Source organism: Euprymna scolopes, chromosome 2 (genome assembly GCF_053919585.1).
Source record: "Euprymna scolopes isolate OS-2025 chromosome 2, ASM5391958v1, whole genome shotgun sequence".
Classification (NCBI taxonomy): Eukaryota; Metazoa; Mollusca; class Cephalopoda; order Sepiida; family Sepiolidae; genus Euprymna; species Euprymna scolopes.
The window spans coordinates 39,969,923-39,988,040 of record NC_136483.1 but is presented as its reverse complement, the minus strand read 5'-3'; the positions used below and the strand labels follow the sequence as shown (position 1 = coordinate 39,988,040).

Below are 18,118 nucleotides of genomic sequence, written 5' to 3'. Positions count from 1 at the left end.
GTCCAATCTTGTAAAAGAGACACTGGATATGGCAGTGTTGGATTCTGCCTGTTCTAGAACTGTTACTGGAGAACTTTGGTTTAATGTATTTTTTAGTACATTAAATGACCAAGCTAAGAGGTTAGTGAAGACTTTTAAATTCAACAGGACATTTTGTTTTGGTGATGGAGAGGAAGTAAAGGCAATTAAAGCAGCTATATTTCCAGTAACTATAGGAGGCATAAAAGGTGTCAGATCATACATAGAGGTTGACATTGACAAAAATGATTTACCCTTGTTATTAAGTCATAAATTAATGAAAATTGCTGGAATTAGCATTACAAGTTGATTTTTGTTTTTATATAATTGTTATTTTATCAACTTGCATAAAAAGAGCTATGTAAAAGATGCTTAAAACCGTTTTGAATCTATCCAGAGTCGACCTGATGTATCATTTGATGTGTGTAAGATGAATAATATCTGAAAATCTAAAGTGAACTTACTTTTTGAAGCCAACAAGTGACTATTAAAGCTTACGAAGTGCGTGCAATAAGTAATGCCCCTGGCCCACTTCCCATAGCAGTAGAGCAACGAAACTTTGCACAGTATTAGTCTTTTTCTACATAGGAACCACCCAGAGTTATGCATTTCTCCCATCATTTGCTGCAGCTCTGGAGACAGACCGTTTTTGTAGAACACCCCAGGTTGGTCCTCCAACCACGACGTGACTTCAGAAATCAACACTGCATTATCTAGGAAACGCTTTCCTTTCAAAAACAACTTCATGGCTGAGAAGAGGTGAAAGTCAGAGGGTGCAAGATCAGGAGAGTAGGGAGGATGTGGAAGGATTTCATAACCGCACACTTCTGATCTGGCGACATGCGAGTTGTCGGCCGGAGTGTTGTCCTGCAGGAGGCGGGTACCTTTGCTGATCTTGCCCCGCCTCTTAATTTTGATAGGTTCACTTAATTTCCTCAAAAGTGAAGCATAATAGGCTCTTGTAATTGTGGTACCCTTTGCCAGGAAATCTGTCATCACTACTCCGTCCTGGTCCTAGAAAACTGAGCATGACCTTGCCAGCAGAGGGCTGCACCCTTGCCTTCTTTGGAGGTGGTGAGTCCAAGTGCTTCCACTGCATTGACTGGGCTTTGGTCTCTGGATCATAGTGATGGACCCAGGTTTCATCCTGTGTAATCAGTCATTTGAAAAACTTTGACTCATCTTCTTGGCACATCTCCAAATTCATCCTCGAGCACGCGACGCATTCTCGCTTCTGGAATGGTGTGAGCAACCTGGGAATCCATCTGGCAGACACCTTATACATATGCAAATGGTCATAAATGATAGTTTTCACCGACCCTGTACTAATCTTGACATCTTGGGCTATTCGGCAAATAGTAATGCGCCGATCTTCCAAAATGGCAACGACGGACAGATGCCTCATCAATGGCAGAAGGGGTGCAACCAGGTCCGGGAGCTGTTTCCACAGACTTCCAGCCATGTTTGAATTCACAATGCCAGCGTTTTACAAGGTCATATGATGGGGCATTATCACCATAAGTTTCTTTCATTTCATCAAGTCTCCTGTGGTGTGCATCCTTTCAAATACAAAAACCGGATCACTGCTCGACATTCAACAGGCTCCATTTCACACCTGTAAAACAGAAACCACAATTATTTAAGAGCTGTAATTTGCCACATAACCCATAGAGATATAAATCATTGCACATGCAAAATTTCAACTAGATCAGACAACTGGAAGTGGGTCAGGGACATTACTTATTGCAAACCCCTCGTAAATCAAAGACAGGTTCCATATCCTTTCCACAGCTGGGAAATCCTTCAGATTTGAGTGTGGTTTGCTATTCTGATGCTATCTATCCCAGCCAGCTTGGAGGATGATTTCTCAGTGTGAGTTTATCATCTTTGTTTATGGTAAGCTGAATAGACTGGCTCCTATATGCTGATCATAAAAAAAATTTGACCGAGTGAGTAATAAAGAGCCCATTGATGTCCGAGACTCTTGCACTCAGTGAAGCTGTTGATGTAGGTGTATTGATAGCTGCCATGCTGCAAGAAATTTTCAGACTATCCAAGTTAGCTCAAGTACTTTGCAAAACAGACAATGCATCTTTGGTAGAGACCTTAAAGTCATCAAATCTTGTGACGGACGTTTGACAGTTGATGTGGCCAGAGTAAAGAAAATGTTGGTAAATGAAGAAATCCAAATTGAATGGATCAGAAGACATGAACAGGTCGCAAACTCTTCGAGAAAGATGAGATCCTCTACTGAAATTCTAAGAGACTTGTGTTAATAAGCCGTTTTCTTTGTGTGTGTGTGTGTGTGTTTTTTTGTTTTTTTTTTTTTTTTTTTTTCACTTTGACTTACACCTGACACCAGAAGACACCAGCAATGTTAAAGTTGAAGTTATCGAACTTGGTGGCCTTCTTCTATATATTTAGTTATGTCCCTTGTCACGAGCGGATATTCAAGATGGCGTCTGGTCAACAGTAACATGTGTTTATCCAATGTTGTGGGAGGTACTAAGTGAACTAACAGCTACCTATTTGCAATCAAATTAAGAACTATGTTTTTTATCTTGTCATTTTTGTTAATTGCTTCAAAAACAATCATGCTGTTGATGTTTTCGTATTGCTCACACATTTAAAATGTAATTAACAATTCTAAAATGTTGCTTTGGCCTTTTTATTAAAAGAAAAATTTTTGAGTAATAAAAAGTAAAATTAACTTTCATCTCTTAACATTTTAAATTGGATATGGAATAAATAGATATTTACTGAAAAAAAAAAGAGCCAAGGGATGTAACTCGTCCAAACTTTAGTGGTATAAATATGGCTTGTAGAATGTAAACAAGAAGCAGACAACTGATATATTTTTAAAGTTAATTTAATAATAATTTTAATGGGAGAAAATGTGACCAAAATTTGTAGAAGAAATGTTTATAAAGAATTAAATATAGCTTTACAACTACAATAAATTTTATTTTTCTTAAGTGAAATATTTGTTATTCAGAAATATTATAACGAATAGCTTTATTCAAATTAAAAATGAATATTTTACTTTTCAGTTTTTTTTTTTTTGTTTGTTTTTTGTTATGAAACTAAGCTGTTGTCTAAAATTGAGATTTTATAGTATTTGGATCCTTTCAAAAAATTTAATGTAAAAATAACTATAGAATTTCTACAATGTCTTGTTAGTAGGTTTATTCAGTTCCAAAATGTCTTTTGGAAGAGTGTTTTTGTTTATATTATGTTTACCTTTTTAGTTATTTTAATTTTAATGACTTATTATTAATGTCTTACCTTTTTTCTATTCTAACTATTCAGCATTTCTCTTGAGGTGATGACCTTAAATCCCATATGTGAGAGCGTAGAAACTGCCGAAGGTGTCCCGATCACAGTTACTGGTGTAGCACAATGTAAAATCATGAAAGAGAAGGATCTCCTCAGTCGAGCTTGTGAACAGTTTCTGGGGAAAAGTGTTGATCATATTGAAAGAGTTATTTTACAAACGTTGGAAGGACATTTACGAGCTATTCTTGGTAAGCAGACATCAAATTTCTCTTTTGTCATGTAGTATTAGGATATCAAATATTAAAATAAAAAGTAATCAAGGTTTAAGCATTTCAAAATTCTTTTGTAATATCTTACCTCACTATTGAGAAAATTGAGACAAATATTGAGAATACATTATCTCTTTCAGATATTAAATTCTTATGTTGTCCTCTATTCACAGAGGCATTTGATTCAATTCAGAGGGAAAATGAAAGAAATTCTATTGCCTAGTATTCCAAATGCGACCGTTGATATAATAATAATCTTGTTTTGTTGAACAGTTTATCGTATGATGATTGGATGGAGATCTGATTTTTAAGAAAAAATTTTTCAAGTTCATTGCGGATATTCTTCAAAATGATACTATAGCTTCCTATCTGTTTATAATCTGTCTTGACTACATCCTCCATTTATTAATCAACTAGTTGAAAGAAAATGGCTCGACATTAGCACCTGCAAGAAGCAGAAGTTATCCTGCAAAGAAAATTACTGTCACAATCTCTGCTAATCTTGCGATCTCTATTGACACAACTACATTGTCTCCAAGAAATGGTAAATTAGGCTTTTTAACAAAAAGCCTAATGCAATTTGCCATTTGTTTGAGACAAGCAAAACCGGACACATTCTCCTGAACAAGATCAGGGTTACATTGACCAAAACGTGAAGATAATACTGAAGATGAGAACAGTAGTTCGAATAATACAAATTATATGATGTTTTTACATGCATTATTGTCTAACATTTGTCAGTTGGAAGTTATGTCAGCATTTCTGCTGTCTCAATTCCTGAATAAAGATTGAAACTTTGAAAAACTAAATGAACATTTTTGCATCATTTTATTAAACTAAAGTCATTTCAAAATGGGAGTAATTTGAAGATGTTCAAGGTGATTATGTTTTTACAGAAATGGATCCATTCTTTTAATCACACAAATGCATTTGCCCTGTCAAAAAAGCTCCAGTTTTGTGCTGTCCTCCATCTGTTCAATTGTATTCAGACCAAAATAGGAACCATTGGATTTTCTTGCTTATTTCGCTTGGTAATTGCCCAAATGTTTGAACAAGATTCTTGGTTTCAACTCTTAAGTTCTAATTTACTTTTTTAAGTGTTGAGAATCAAATTTTTATTCAATGTTTTTATTGCTAGCGGCCATTATTTATTTACTTCCATTCAAAATATTTTACTGTTAAAATTGAATTAATATAAATTTTCTGACTTTTCAACATTTTTTTTAGAGAAAAACATTAGTTTGTAAGGTATTTAATAAATTTAAAAGCAATAATGAAGAGGTTAGAACATTTCAGACCAAAAATTTGTTTAGCTAGCATTTGAGAGAAATGGCTAACAAAATCCAATGGTTTTTGCAGGATAATTGAACTGAAATATTTCCAATAAAATGAAAGAAACTTGTTCATATCTTGTGGGGTTGTGTGTGTATTGTTTGAAAAATCCATCCATGTTTTTATTGAACATTTCATTAAAATTGATAATGGTATTTTAGTTATAAAATTCACGAATATAAAATATCACATTTTAAGTTTTATACTTATTATTTGGAGATTTTTATTTTTGAAATAAAAAAACTTAAGTGTTTTTTTTTTCAAATTTCTTATTAGTAATACCTATAAAAGAGTTTTCATAAGTAGGACTAGGACAGCAGAATATTCTTTTTATTGCCAAAAAAATTAAAACGCTTTTTAAACATTTCTTTTTAATTGAATATGTCCTCTGTAAGAAAAAAAAAAAAGTAAAACAAACTAAAATCAATATTTATACAAAATTGTTGTTTATAAATAAATACTCTATTTATTGCTTGAAATAAACATGCATAGATAACTCATCTCTTTCAGTTTCAGCCATCTTGTTTTATACCAAAATATATGCTTCATTTATAATGATCAGATAATACTGTGAAACTGCAGTAAACATTAAGCATTAAATTAATTTTATTGATTATTATTTGTGTATGTATGTAATTATTTTTCTTTTCCTTTCTTTTCTAGGCACATTGAGTGTTGAGGCTATCTACCAAGACAGAGACCAATTTGCTCAGTTGGTACGAGAAGTCGCAGCACCAGATGTTGGCAGGATGGGTATTGAGATCCTAAGTTTTACAATCAAAGATATTTATGATCAAGTTGAATATCTTTCCTCCTTGGGACGAACACAAACAGCAAACGTTAAGAGAGATGCTGACATTGGAGTAGCTGAAGCCCTCCGAGATGCTGTTATCAGAGTGAGTATCTTGTGGGGCAGCTTCACTTATTATATAGGCATGAATTCACATGCCTAGTAAAAGCAAAATTAAAATTTTTGTTTTGTTTTTTTACTTCTAGTAGTTTAAATGAAAGAATGTTTTAATAATCATCAAATGATGTCTCTAAGTGAACAATAATTATTTTCAGTGTTACAATATCCAATTAAGCCATTTAAGTTATGCCTGGCATGTTTCAGTATACCTATTCATTATCTTATTTAAATAGATTTTGTCTGTCAATTCAATTTTTTTTTTTTTTTTTTTTTTTTTAGATGTAATAAATACATTGTGGAATTTATTTCATTTTTTAAATATCAGAAATCTTTACTTTTCGAAATGGAGAATACTGCATTAATAGTAAATAAATTCTCAACAAAATAGAGCAAATGCCATGACAGGGAATTAAAATCACAATCTTATGTTTTACCAACTGATCTGTTTGGAATTTTTCTTATAAATAGAGCTTAAAACATTACCTCAACAAAATAACTATAGATTTGACATGACCTCATCGATTTATGATTTACATCATATTTCGGAACATGAAATCAGACATAATGAATAATAATAATAAATAAATGAATGGATACACGTTATCAATAGTATTAGAAATTATTTTAATAGTTCAAACCAATTTTTCTATAACTACATATTGGCATTGAAAGCAATAATATACTAGTACTAGCAGGTCACCTCACATTGCCTAGTCATAAAATATGCTTAGATATTATATTTTGATTCATGCAGATTTTGTATTTATTATCAAAAAGCCAAAACTTTATTGATTATTATATTGTACCTAATATATATTATTGATTTTAAAAGTAAAAAAAAAAAAAAAAATAACTTGTGTGCCATCAGTTTCTAGTTTTTTTTATTCTTTTTTATTAACTTTAGAAATGTATAGATTTGAGCCTGTAGAGCCTATAATTCTAGTCTATATATCTATAAAAGTGAATGTGTGTCTGTGTACATTTTCCTATGCAATAATTCTGTATATCTTTAGTCTACAGACTCGAAATTTGATATACAGGGTACTGAGATTTGGGAAAATCGATGTGATCGGGTTTCAGACAGAAATTTAGCTGTTAAGGGGTCAAAGTTCAACGATTTGACCTTTGAGAACTCTACCAAACTCCTCCGCCAATTTTGGGTCTAAACACTTGAAATTTTAGATATAGGTTCCTTGGACATGGGTCTAACTTAATAACTTGATTTGAGCCCAAAACAATAAATATTAAGGGGTGGGTCAAAGTTAAAAAAAAATTACCATTTTTTTTTTTTTGCTCAGCATACACCTCCAAACACCCAGGCAACGCCGGGCACCCATTGCTAGTAATATAAATTTTCAAAAGTTGATAAAATGGAATTCATTTTTAATTCTCCTAAGAATAGATAGCAATAAAAAGATAAGCATGCAACTGAATATGGCAGTCAAATTAAACGTTTAATGAAGTCATTTTCTTTAAAGATTTAGGTATTGAATAAATTCTCTTTATAATTAAGGTTGTTAATTAGAAATATAAATCCACTCTAAAACTTTGAATAGAAATCTGATGTAAGATTTTAAAGGAGTCGTTATCGTAACGATCAACAGAAATAGGAGTATCAAGTAAATGTTGCCCAACTATTTAAATCTTGAATCTGCTGTTGAAAAACAAAATGACACTGATCATGCAATGTGCAGCTTGATTCGTTCTCAATAATCAAGATGTGCATTCTATATAAAAAGATTTGTACTGACATTTTCAACAAACTTTTTAAAAAATATCAATGCTGAAATCTTAATATATGATACCAATGAGGTAATCTCAAACCTTCTTGGTCAGAACACCAATAAAACCTGCCACTCTCACTTGATGCAACCAATAAGCTCTTATGTTCAGTCACTTACACTCATGCCTGGGGTTAATATCGTTTTTGTTGCTTGATAGTGTTGCCGACTTAATCTGTACTCTTAAAATGCCAACATTAACATAGTTTCCATTTCTCTGAAGAAGACTGGTGGTACCATCTTTGGTTATCAGGCTGAACCTCGTCTATGTTGTATTGATTGATTAAAAAGTTCAGCCATAGTAAACTATGGCAAACTATTTAGATATTTTAGAAATATATTTACAAAAACATGAAAAAACAATGAATGTACCACATTTTTTTACAGTTTTAACGGTTACAAAATGGTGAATGCAAAAGAGAAAAATAGTTTAACAGTTGTATGAATAAACTTACTAGAATTCAAAACAATATTTCACGTTTCTATAATAATAATAATAAATATACTTATATCTAGATAAATATATAAATATCTAGATAAATGAGACAAACACTTTTTTAAAAAAGCTTTTTTAAGTTTGAACATAATGTGACACATTCACGTTTTTTTATTTTTGTAAATAAATATATAATTCTAAACAGTTTACCAAAATGTATAACATTAACTTAAACACTTAAAGAAAAGTAATAAAAAATAAGTAAGCCATTTTGGAGAAAAATGGGGGTATTGTTTGCATCTTTTTTTTTTTTTTTTTTTTTTTTTTTTTTTACATAGGCGGCATCACTTATCAAGGCCAAGAGGCCACTCGAGGATAAGGGTTAAAGTGTGTACAGTAGAAATTGGACAATATAGTAACCGTTAGTAATGGAGATTCGGTAAATTTGTTAACTTATATGGAACGGCTCATCAAAAACTTGTTTACGTTAAACTTGAAGACAACCATATTGTAGTCAGCTGGAAAGCAGAAAAACGGAAGACAATTCCATAGGCGTGCAGTTCTGAGAAAGAAGCTTTGCTCATGGAATCTACGTTTAGGTTTAGGCACAGATAAAGAGTGGAGGAAATTAGTGACAGTGTTTTGTGTTTCCATACCACAATTAAGTGATGGGACCGTCTGCTAATGATATGTTTGAAAATTAAGCTACTGTGTTATGTTCAATTACCAAAAACTAAATGAACTAAGTTTATAAAATCTTATTAAATTGAAAGCAATGGATCATTTTATTCTCTAACTCTGGATTTGCTTTTCAAATATTTGTCCACCTTCACAATTGGTCAAGGTCACAAGTGTTTACATGAATATACAAACATTTCTTGAATAAGTCACAGGTCATTTAGTAAATTTAATAATTTTCTTTTTAATACTATCTTGAAAAACATCTTCCGTGTGTCCGTTCCTAATAAGAATAGATTAGACAATATGCAAGCTGAAGACATTGACAAGACTTGCTGAATTAAAGGGCTTGTCAAATTTTAGAACTAAAAGGATCTTATTGCAAATACAATCCCTAAAATGAAGGTTTATGATAAACAATCATTAAAAAAAGACTTTATTTTGTACTTATTTAGATTAATGTGTCAGTGAAATATAACACAAACCAATATGATAAAACATGCTTAGAGGCAAAAGTATCTGTGTACATTAAAAATAATGGAAAAATAGAGTTGAAGTTTAAAAAAAAACGTTTTTCTATTGTGTTCAAACGACGTCACTGTGCATCTTTAAGACAGTGTGTCGCAGATTATCTCCCTTCTAATATGAAGACATTATGCTGTCTTGTAATTCAGAGTTTGTTGACTGAATAGCAAATTAATTTTATTTATTATTAAAATCCTACATAATTTTCTATATTTTGTGTACACTAATACTTTTAATATGAGTATATCCGTAAGTTTTCCTGTTTTGTTTTGAACTGCCATATTTCACTTGTTCATTAATCTAAATGAGCACTAATTTTTCTGTAAGAATATCAAGGAAGGAAAGAGAATTATCATTTCCTTCCTTGAATAAAAAGCAGAATGTAAGGAATTTTGATTTTTAGAAAGAAAAAAATATCTTAATCCAATTCTATTAGAAATACTACTGCATGGTTTGCAATATGGTAATTAAATGTGTAATGTACACACACAGGAGACATACAGAAGAATGTATTTTATACATACAGAAAAGAGAACATATTATACATACTTTAAAAGAGACGCTTGGATGTTAAATAGCAGGGCTCATTTTGGGGACATATATAACGGAGACTCATAATACACGAATAACGATGGTGATAACAATTCTGAGGGGAGTTCATATATAACAGTTCTTACATATAGAGGGGAGGTACATTATTGATGATTGTGGGGAGGATACATAATACTTGGAAGAGTCATACAAAAGTTTGTTTATAGATGAATATACAAAACACATTTCCCTTTTCGGTTGTAGAGATGACACGAGACAACACAGTTACAAAATTATTGATGATTTCTTTATTCCTCAACCATGGTTGGTGATATCAGAAATTCAGCCTTTTCAACTGCATGGTCTACTCTTCTCCCTTCACCTCTAAGGGGCTCTCACTCTCCAACTGACTCTATCACCGTGTGTGATCTTCTCCAATTATCTGATCCTAATCCGACTGACTAACTTCAAACCCTCGATTCCTGTATTGAGAAATCTCCTTTATTTATGACGTCAGAAGTGTGGTTCCCAACGTGATTACTTTCACGTGAATTTACAAATGTCTGTCCAAACACACTTTTGGCAAACAAAGAATCCTTAATTACAATTGTTTAATATCTAACTTATTCTTAAACAATATTTTTTTTAACTCGCTTTGTCCATTAACTGATGTATTTAATATCCAGTTATTCTAAAAGAATGGACAATCGCTTTTTTTTTTCTTTTTTTTTTTTTTTTTTTTTTCAACATAAATAATGTTTAGCTATTTCTAAAAGAATTAACATTCCTAGGATTTCAATTATCCACTTGCCTACAGGGTTCGATTCTAGCCTTTTCCTAATATCATTTTCACTTATCTAGTCTGTCTTCTTACTTAGATGAGAAGGGGACAGCCCTTTCATGTAGCATGAATAAGTTTTGTATATACACCACTATGCTAAGTATGAACATAAACGATTGAACATTGTATACACACTAGACGACATGCTCTGTTATGCTACATACTCGTTATGTATACACGCACACACATGGTTGTATAACACTGCAAGACAAGTTGCACAAGAACTGAAAAGGTCTTGGCCTACAGAGGAATAGTTATTGATAATAAACATTTGCTAAGAAAGGGAAGTAAATGTGGAACTGTTTTGCCATCCATTGAAGCAATTGTAACAGAAAGGAAGATCTAAGGGAGACCATCATTCAAGACTTACACACTCTAAAGCAAACTGTCTTAAAAGTGCTAATAATCTACTTTTCACTTCACCTACTGTTTTTGAACATTTTTGTTGTATGAGGCTAGGAGCTGCTGTCAGGATTTGGATACTTTAATTGTTTAGATATATAATATATTAGCAATACTACCCGGTGTTGCCTAAGGTCATAAAAACAAAATAGAAGTAAAATTTCCTTTAATATCTTTATTAAAATTATATCAATGTACCTCTGTTTCTCATTTTCCTACTATTGCTTTAATGTATTGAAGAAAAAAAATATAATCTAATTTATAAAACTCACTATGTCTGTGTGTCTGTCTCCATATTTTCAAACTCTCTCTTCCAAAACTAAAATTTGCAGAGTGGCGCTAGTGTTCTCAAATGATTGGATTTTTTATCGACCGTTCTTTCTTGGATCTTTAGCTGGTTGAAGGGATCAAAAATGGGTCAAAATTGAAAAACATGTTATACATTTTGTACATTCATCTTAGTTTATTTTAATCAGTTTATATGCATGTCACGTTGGCACAGTACATCACCAGCTTTGAATACTACAGTTTTGTTTTTGGTTTCTATTCTAGCTGATGGCACCCAAATACCTTTTTCTTTTTTTTTTTCTTTTTTCTTTTTTTTTCTTTTTTTTTTTTTTTTTTTTTTAATTTTTGAAATCATGACTAAAAAAATATATAAAAAATCTGGACAATTAAAATATATTTAAGCTCTCACTTATGTAAGAAATCTACCGGAGATTTTAATGTTTATTTTACACATTTGTTGTATTTAGAGTACTGAGCACCAACAGATTCAGTGTATACCACTTACTAAGTGTTACACTGTTCTATCTAGCATATTGAACAGTTTCCGATTCAGTATATATTCCTCACTAATTACACACAAGCTCTAAGGTATTGAACACTGTTAAGTTCAGCATAAAACTTACTAAGGGTAGAACTATATTATAACATATACCTGTTTTATCTTGTATATTAAGTGCATCTAGATTCAGCATCTACCATGTTCCAAGTGTCCATTGCATCATATAAACTTGCTACATTTAGGGAATTATTATTGTAATCAGCATATTACCATTTACCAACCCTCCTATTGTATTAATTTATTGCTCCAGAATTTGTTTGAGATTATTAAAACAACAAAACAGTTGTCAAAAAGTGTGTTTAACATATTTCTTTTAAAACTTATTTCTATTTCTCACTATCCTAGAAAACAATCATCCAAGATTAACAAGCTTGAAAGCAAACTATCTTTAAGATGCCAATATCCATTTTTCACTCCTATTTGTTCTGAAGATTTTCACCACTAAAAGGCTAGGAGCTGCTACCAGAGTACTGATACTCTTATTGTTTGGGATATATAAACAGTTGAGTTTATTTTTAACAATTGTCCTTAGATATATATACACACACACATGCACACACTTAAAATACTAAAGCAAAAATAAATTGGAACATAAGATATTTGAATTGTTGTGTAACAGACGTTTGAATTATAATTGATATTGAATAACTTATTAGATTATTTATCTCCATATAAAAATTTCTAGAATGAAGTCATTTTAGTTTTGTCTAATTTTGTTGATAATTTGTTCATTTTTTTTAAAAATTTTTATTTCAGGAAGCAGAATGTGAAAAAGTCCGAATGGATTCCAAATATGCCGCTGATGCTAAAATTGCAGATGCAACTAGAATGTTCCAGATGCAGAAAGCCAGTTTTGACATGGAAGTCAATGCAAAGGTAAAGAAATTATATGAAAATAGTTTTCATGTTTATCTTATTTATTTTTTAAGGAAAATGATAGCAATATATTTACAATATATTTAATGAAAACATTAAAGTAAAAATACTCACCAGGCATGTGCTTGAATAAAAGAAAAAAAATCTTTATTATTTAAATAAAAAAAGTAATAAATTTTTTTCAGCAGTTTCTCATTTACTATACAAAGTCATAAATAAAACAAAAACAACAAATAAATAATAAATGCCTGAAAATTTAAGAACTTCGGAACAAAAAGCTTTTATCTTTGGATGTATCCCTTTTTGAAATACGTAGAAAACAAATTTCCGTTCAAAGAGGAGAAATAGAAGTATTGTTTTATTTATTTTGGAATAATCATTTTTTTCCCCTTACTTTTTAAATTTTAGAAAGCAGAATCTGAGTTGGCTTATGAACTTCAGGGTGCCAAAGAGAAACAAAAGATCCGTACTGAGGATATTGAGATCGATGTTGTTGAACGGCGAAAACAGATTGATATTGAAGAGAAAGAAGTACTGAGAAAAGAAAAAGAATTGGTGGCTACAGTGAAACAACCTGCCGAGGCCCAAGCATACAAAGTAGAAATGTTGGCTGAAGGACAAAGGTAACTTTTCCTTGGCATTTTTTCTTATGTAAGATACAGGAATAAAAGATCTTTTATCAAAAAAAAAAAAGCAATCCTGGAGTTTAACTACTTGGCTAGAGAAATGATGATGTAATTGAAACCAACATTATTAGAATTTTTTAATATGAAGCAGATTTTTTCATTTCTTTCCTCACACTCATATTTATCGACAAAAACTAAAAAAACACATAAAATATATATATATTTTTTTTTTAAATCTATCACTTAATTAGATTTATTTTTTCTAATAGGTATCTTTGAAATACCTTATCTAATCAAATTAAAAATAGTTACAATGTAGAAAATGTTAAATTAAACTGAATTAATTGAGAAATAATGATGGACAATCATTCTTTGATTTATCTATGTGAATCACCAAGTTAAACTTACAAGTTCACTTCCTCTTTTTCTACTTTTTGGGTTGATTGCTGAAAGAACATTTTTGCCATAATTTTGTTTTCTTCTGTTTTGGATATAATTGTTGAATAAACAACAATCATTTGTCGGTGCTTTTTCATAGTCCCACCTAGATCAAATATGGATGTTAAAAAAATATAGCAACAAACTTGTATTATGTACTTATTTTTTGAGGGGAAAATAAATACTGATCACAAAAATTATGGAAATTCAACCAGTTATTTTGTTTAAAAAAAAATATTGTCATTGAATATCGTCATTATTATCAAAATTAAGAAAGATGGGCTCAAATGCGAAGAAAGGAATTTTCCTTTTAATAATTACGAGAAACCTCAACCACTGATAGTCATGGCTTAACATTAACAGTAAACATGAATTCGAACAAATACATTGAGAGTATTGCTAAGGCTGCTGTGAAGAAAGTGGGCTCTCTCTACCATGCTAGAGGGTTACTTAAGCCTGAGAGTATTTTGTGCCGCTACAAGGCCATCATCTGCCCACGTATGGAGTATTGCTGCCATATTTGCTGCAGCTGCTACTAGTCTTCTTCTCCTAGACAGGGCTAAAAGAAAAAATTGCCAACCTGATAGGTCTCGCTCTGTTAATCAAACTTTGAGCCCTGTCCCATCGACGAAATGTTGCATCTTTGTGCCTATTTTACAAGTATTTTAATGGAAGGTGTTCTGACAAACTTTAAGCCCTTGTACCTCCTCGACGTAAATACCTCTGACAAGCAGCAAAATCCCTCCCCTACACAGAGATCCCTAAATGCTAGAAAACCTTTTACTCAAATAGTTTCTTCCCTCAAACTGCTAGACTTTGGAATTCCCTCCCGGGTTCCTGCTTCTCTGACTGTATTGACATGCAGAAATTCAAGTATAATGTGCACATATATCTTGCTGCTCAACTCCCTACATAGTGTATTTGCAAATTTTGTCTCAAACTGTAGCCCCCCCCCCTCTACATCCGAGTGGCATTGTGCCTTTTTTGTTGTGAAATAGCAATAAAACGAAATCTCCTTTGAATACCGGTCCTGGATATGACCTTAAACTATATCCGATGGTGAGGCCTCAGCTTGTGGGCTCTGGGGAGTGTGGAGCCACCCTTTAATTGCCATTGTCCACTCTGACCCGGAGTGGTAGTACCTGTTAGGGTCCCAACTATGGGTTAAATAGAAACTGACTTGCAAAAAACAAATATATTCTATTAAAAAAATTTTCTTCAAAATCACCGGATTCAGCATTAAATAACCTGAAAAGGGTTGATATGCCGTAAAACAACCAACCAACCAACCCTTGAATACCATGCTCATGGCAGTGATATTCAGCATATGGCTAAAAGCTCAATTTATTTAAAAAAAAAAAAAAAAAAAAAAAAAAATGAATTTCCATAATATTTTGTGACCAATATTTATTTTTCCATAAAAGTACCAGTTTCTTCCTATTTTTTTCTTAACATTAATTTTCAAGTTAGGTAGAATCATGAAGAAGTACTCACTTGTCCGCTGTTTGTGTTTTGTTCAGGCTAATTCCTGACAATGCAGTTGTTTTATTTGACGTTGCTCCTACAAATATCTGTCGGGCTGTCTTTTTTTTTTTTTTTTTTTTCTCTCTCTGAGTATTAGGATTCTGGTGCTACCAGATCAGGCTGTTTGAAGATATCAGCTTCCTGGCCTAAATTGCACCAAACATTGATGTTATTGTTTTTTTTCCCCTTTTCTATTTGCAGAACTCAATCCTGTTCTGCAAAGCTCAAATCAATTTTGCTCTACAAAACAACCAAACCAAACACCTTGAATAAATATCTTATTAACAATTTGAAGCATAGAAATGTTTTCCAAAATTACTAGATTCAGCATTAAAAAAACCCAAAAAGGTTGATATGTCTTAAAATGATCAAACCAAACACCATGAATAAAAATATTTGGAGATATAAAGAACATACACTAGCAAAACATGTTGCATCGCACATATTTACATAAGAATTTGATGCATAAAAACTTTTACAAAAATGACCAGATTTGACGTTGAATAGCTTGAAAATGGTTGGTATGCCATAAAAGAAGAAAACAAACTAAGTAAGGTTTTGTATATTGTTTGTGACCATGAATAAATCTATCTGCATTGTTATAAGCACGGTTTTTAGTTCTTTTTACCTTTTTTTTAGGTGTAAGGTCATTTAAGAGACCAATAAATGTCTTGTCAGCGGCCCTGCTTTTTTAACAGTGTCAGCGACCACGGCTCTCCAAATTGTAGAGCCATGGTAATCTAGGAAAGACAAGTAAAGACGGTAGTTTCCCGTTACTTTCTGTTTTGATTTAGGGGGTGCATCCCAGTAAGTTAAACGCGTCCCCAAATTATATTGAAAACATTGCCAGGGCTGCTGCGAAAAAGGTAGGCTCTCTCTACTGTGCTAGAAAACTGCTGACACCTGAAAGTATCTTGTACCTCTATAAGGCCACCATTCGCATATGTATGGAGTATTGTTGTCACATTTGGGCCAGTGCATCTGCTACTAGTCTCTCGCTCCTAGACAAGGTTAAAAAAAGAGTCGCCAATCTGATAGGCCCTGAACTGGCATCTAAGCTTCAGCCTCTGTCCCATCGACCAAACGTTGCATCCCTCTACCTGTTCTACAAGTATTTTAATGGTGAATGCTCTAACGAACTGCAGACACTTATGCCCCCACGACGTGAGCACCCTCGACAAACCCGACAGGCAGCAAAATCCCACCCCCACAGAGTAGAGATCCCTAGATGTAAAAAATCTTTCTACTCCAGTAGTTTCTTCCCCAGAACCGCTAGACTCTGGAATTCCATTCCAAGTTCCTGCTTCCCCAACTGTACTGACATGCAGAAGTTCAAGTGCAACGTGAACCAACATCTTGCTGCCCAAATCCCAACATAGTGCTCCAGTAGTTGTTGGCCCTGATAGTAGCCCCCTACACCAAAGTGGCAATGCGCCTTGTTTGAGGTGAAAATGTAATTAAAAAAAAAAATACCAACCTGGAATTTTCTAAAACTCTGCACAGTGCATACAGCGCCTAGCCTTCCCAAATAGTCACCCATCTGGTACTGGCCAGGCTCATTGTTGCTTAGCGTCAGTGATCTGGCAAGAACCAATGGTGTCAGTGTGATTGTGCCATATCTTCTAGTAATACTAAAAAAACTAAGTTTTTAATCTTAAGTATTTTTTCTTTTTTCATTGTTAGAACACAAACAGTAATGGCTGCCATGGCTGAAGCAGAAAAGATCAAACTGATTGGAGCTGCTGAGGCCACAGCCATTGAAGCTGTTGGTAATGCTGAGGCTGAAGAAATGGTCCTTAAATCCGAAGCCTACAAACAATATGGAAAAGCTGCTATGTTGAATCTTATGCTTGAAACCTTACCTAAGGTGAGATACTGATTATTTGATTCTTTTTCTTCATTACATTTTTGTGTTTTATCTTTCAAATAACTAATGTGGTTATCTATTATAATAGTCATATTCCTGTCTGTTTGTTTGTTCACAATTTGATTAATATATGCGAAAGGTACACTATTTCACAAATTAATTTTCATACTGAAAACAGACGTTTACACTTTTATTACAGCAAAGGAAATGTACATTCTAGAAGTACCCTCATTCACATATTTCATTAAAGAAAATCTATTTTAATAATTAATTTCATGTTATTGTTGTAATAGAATTGTTTTCATTGTGTTTGTTGGATTCTTTAAATTCAACATGTGATCCACTTTCAGGAAAATCATAAGAAGTTATGATATTCGATGTATGTTAAATAGTGTGTGACTAAACCCTCTGCCCTCGCGTTTCCACTTGGCAACATTCTGTATATACAGTTAGTGTATGATATAATCATTGCTCTGTGCATTGTCTGGTTACTAGGTAGGGTTGTCAAAATCGTTAATACTTTGGTATTTTTCAATACTATGTCTTTTATAACAATACACTGTTAATTTAGATTAATCTGACAATAATTCTTATCTTTTTTTTGTCTTTGTTCAAGTTGAGGATGGGGCATTCTGTTGGATGCCAGACATTCTTCTGCTATCTAATATATTCTAACTGAGAGACCTTTTTAAGATTCTAACCGTCACCTTAAGTGCAACTGTTTGACTTTTTTTTTATACATAGGAGTCACCACTTATCAAGGCCAGGGGACCACTCGTGGATAAGGGTTATTGATTGTACAGTAGTCTTCTGGGATAGTATTGTAGTAATTTTTAGTTGTGGAAATTTGGTAAATTGGACTAATTAAAGGAAGGGGTCATAAAGAATTTGTTTACGTTGGACTTGAAAACTACCAAATCGTAGCTGGAAAATGGAAGAGA

At 32.6% G+C, this 18,118-nt stretch overlaps 1 protein-coding gene across 1 annotated transcript in view; it reads left to right on the top strand.

Moving 5' to 3' along the window:
* The window catches only part of LOC145291301 (flotillin-2-like), a 113,807-nt gene that overhangs the window by 84,577 nt on the left and 11,112 nt on the right, over positions 1-18,118 (top strand). Inside the window, exons 3-7 of the mRNA XM_080136992.1 lie at positions 3,328-3,542; positions 5,559-5,791; positions 12,603-12,722; positions 13,131-13,345; positions 16,994-17,177. Coding sequence (XP_079993118.1) covers positions 3,328-3,542; positions 5,559-5,791; positions 12,603-12,722; positions 13,131-13,345; positions 16,994-17,177 — 967 coding nt within the window. The remainder of the gene's footprint in view (positions 1-3,327; positions 3,543-5,558; positions 5,792-12,602; positions 12,723-13,130; positions 13,346-16,993; positions 17,178-18,118) is intronic.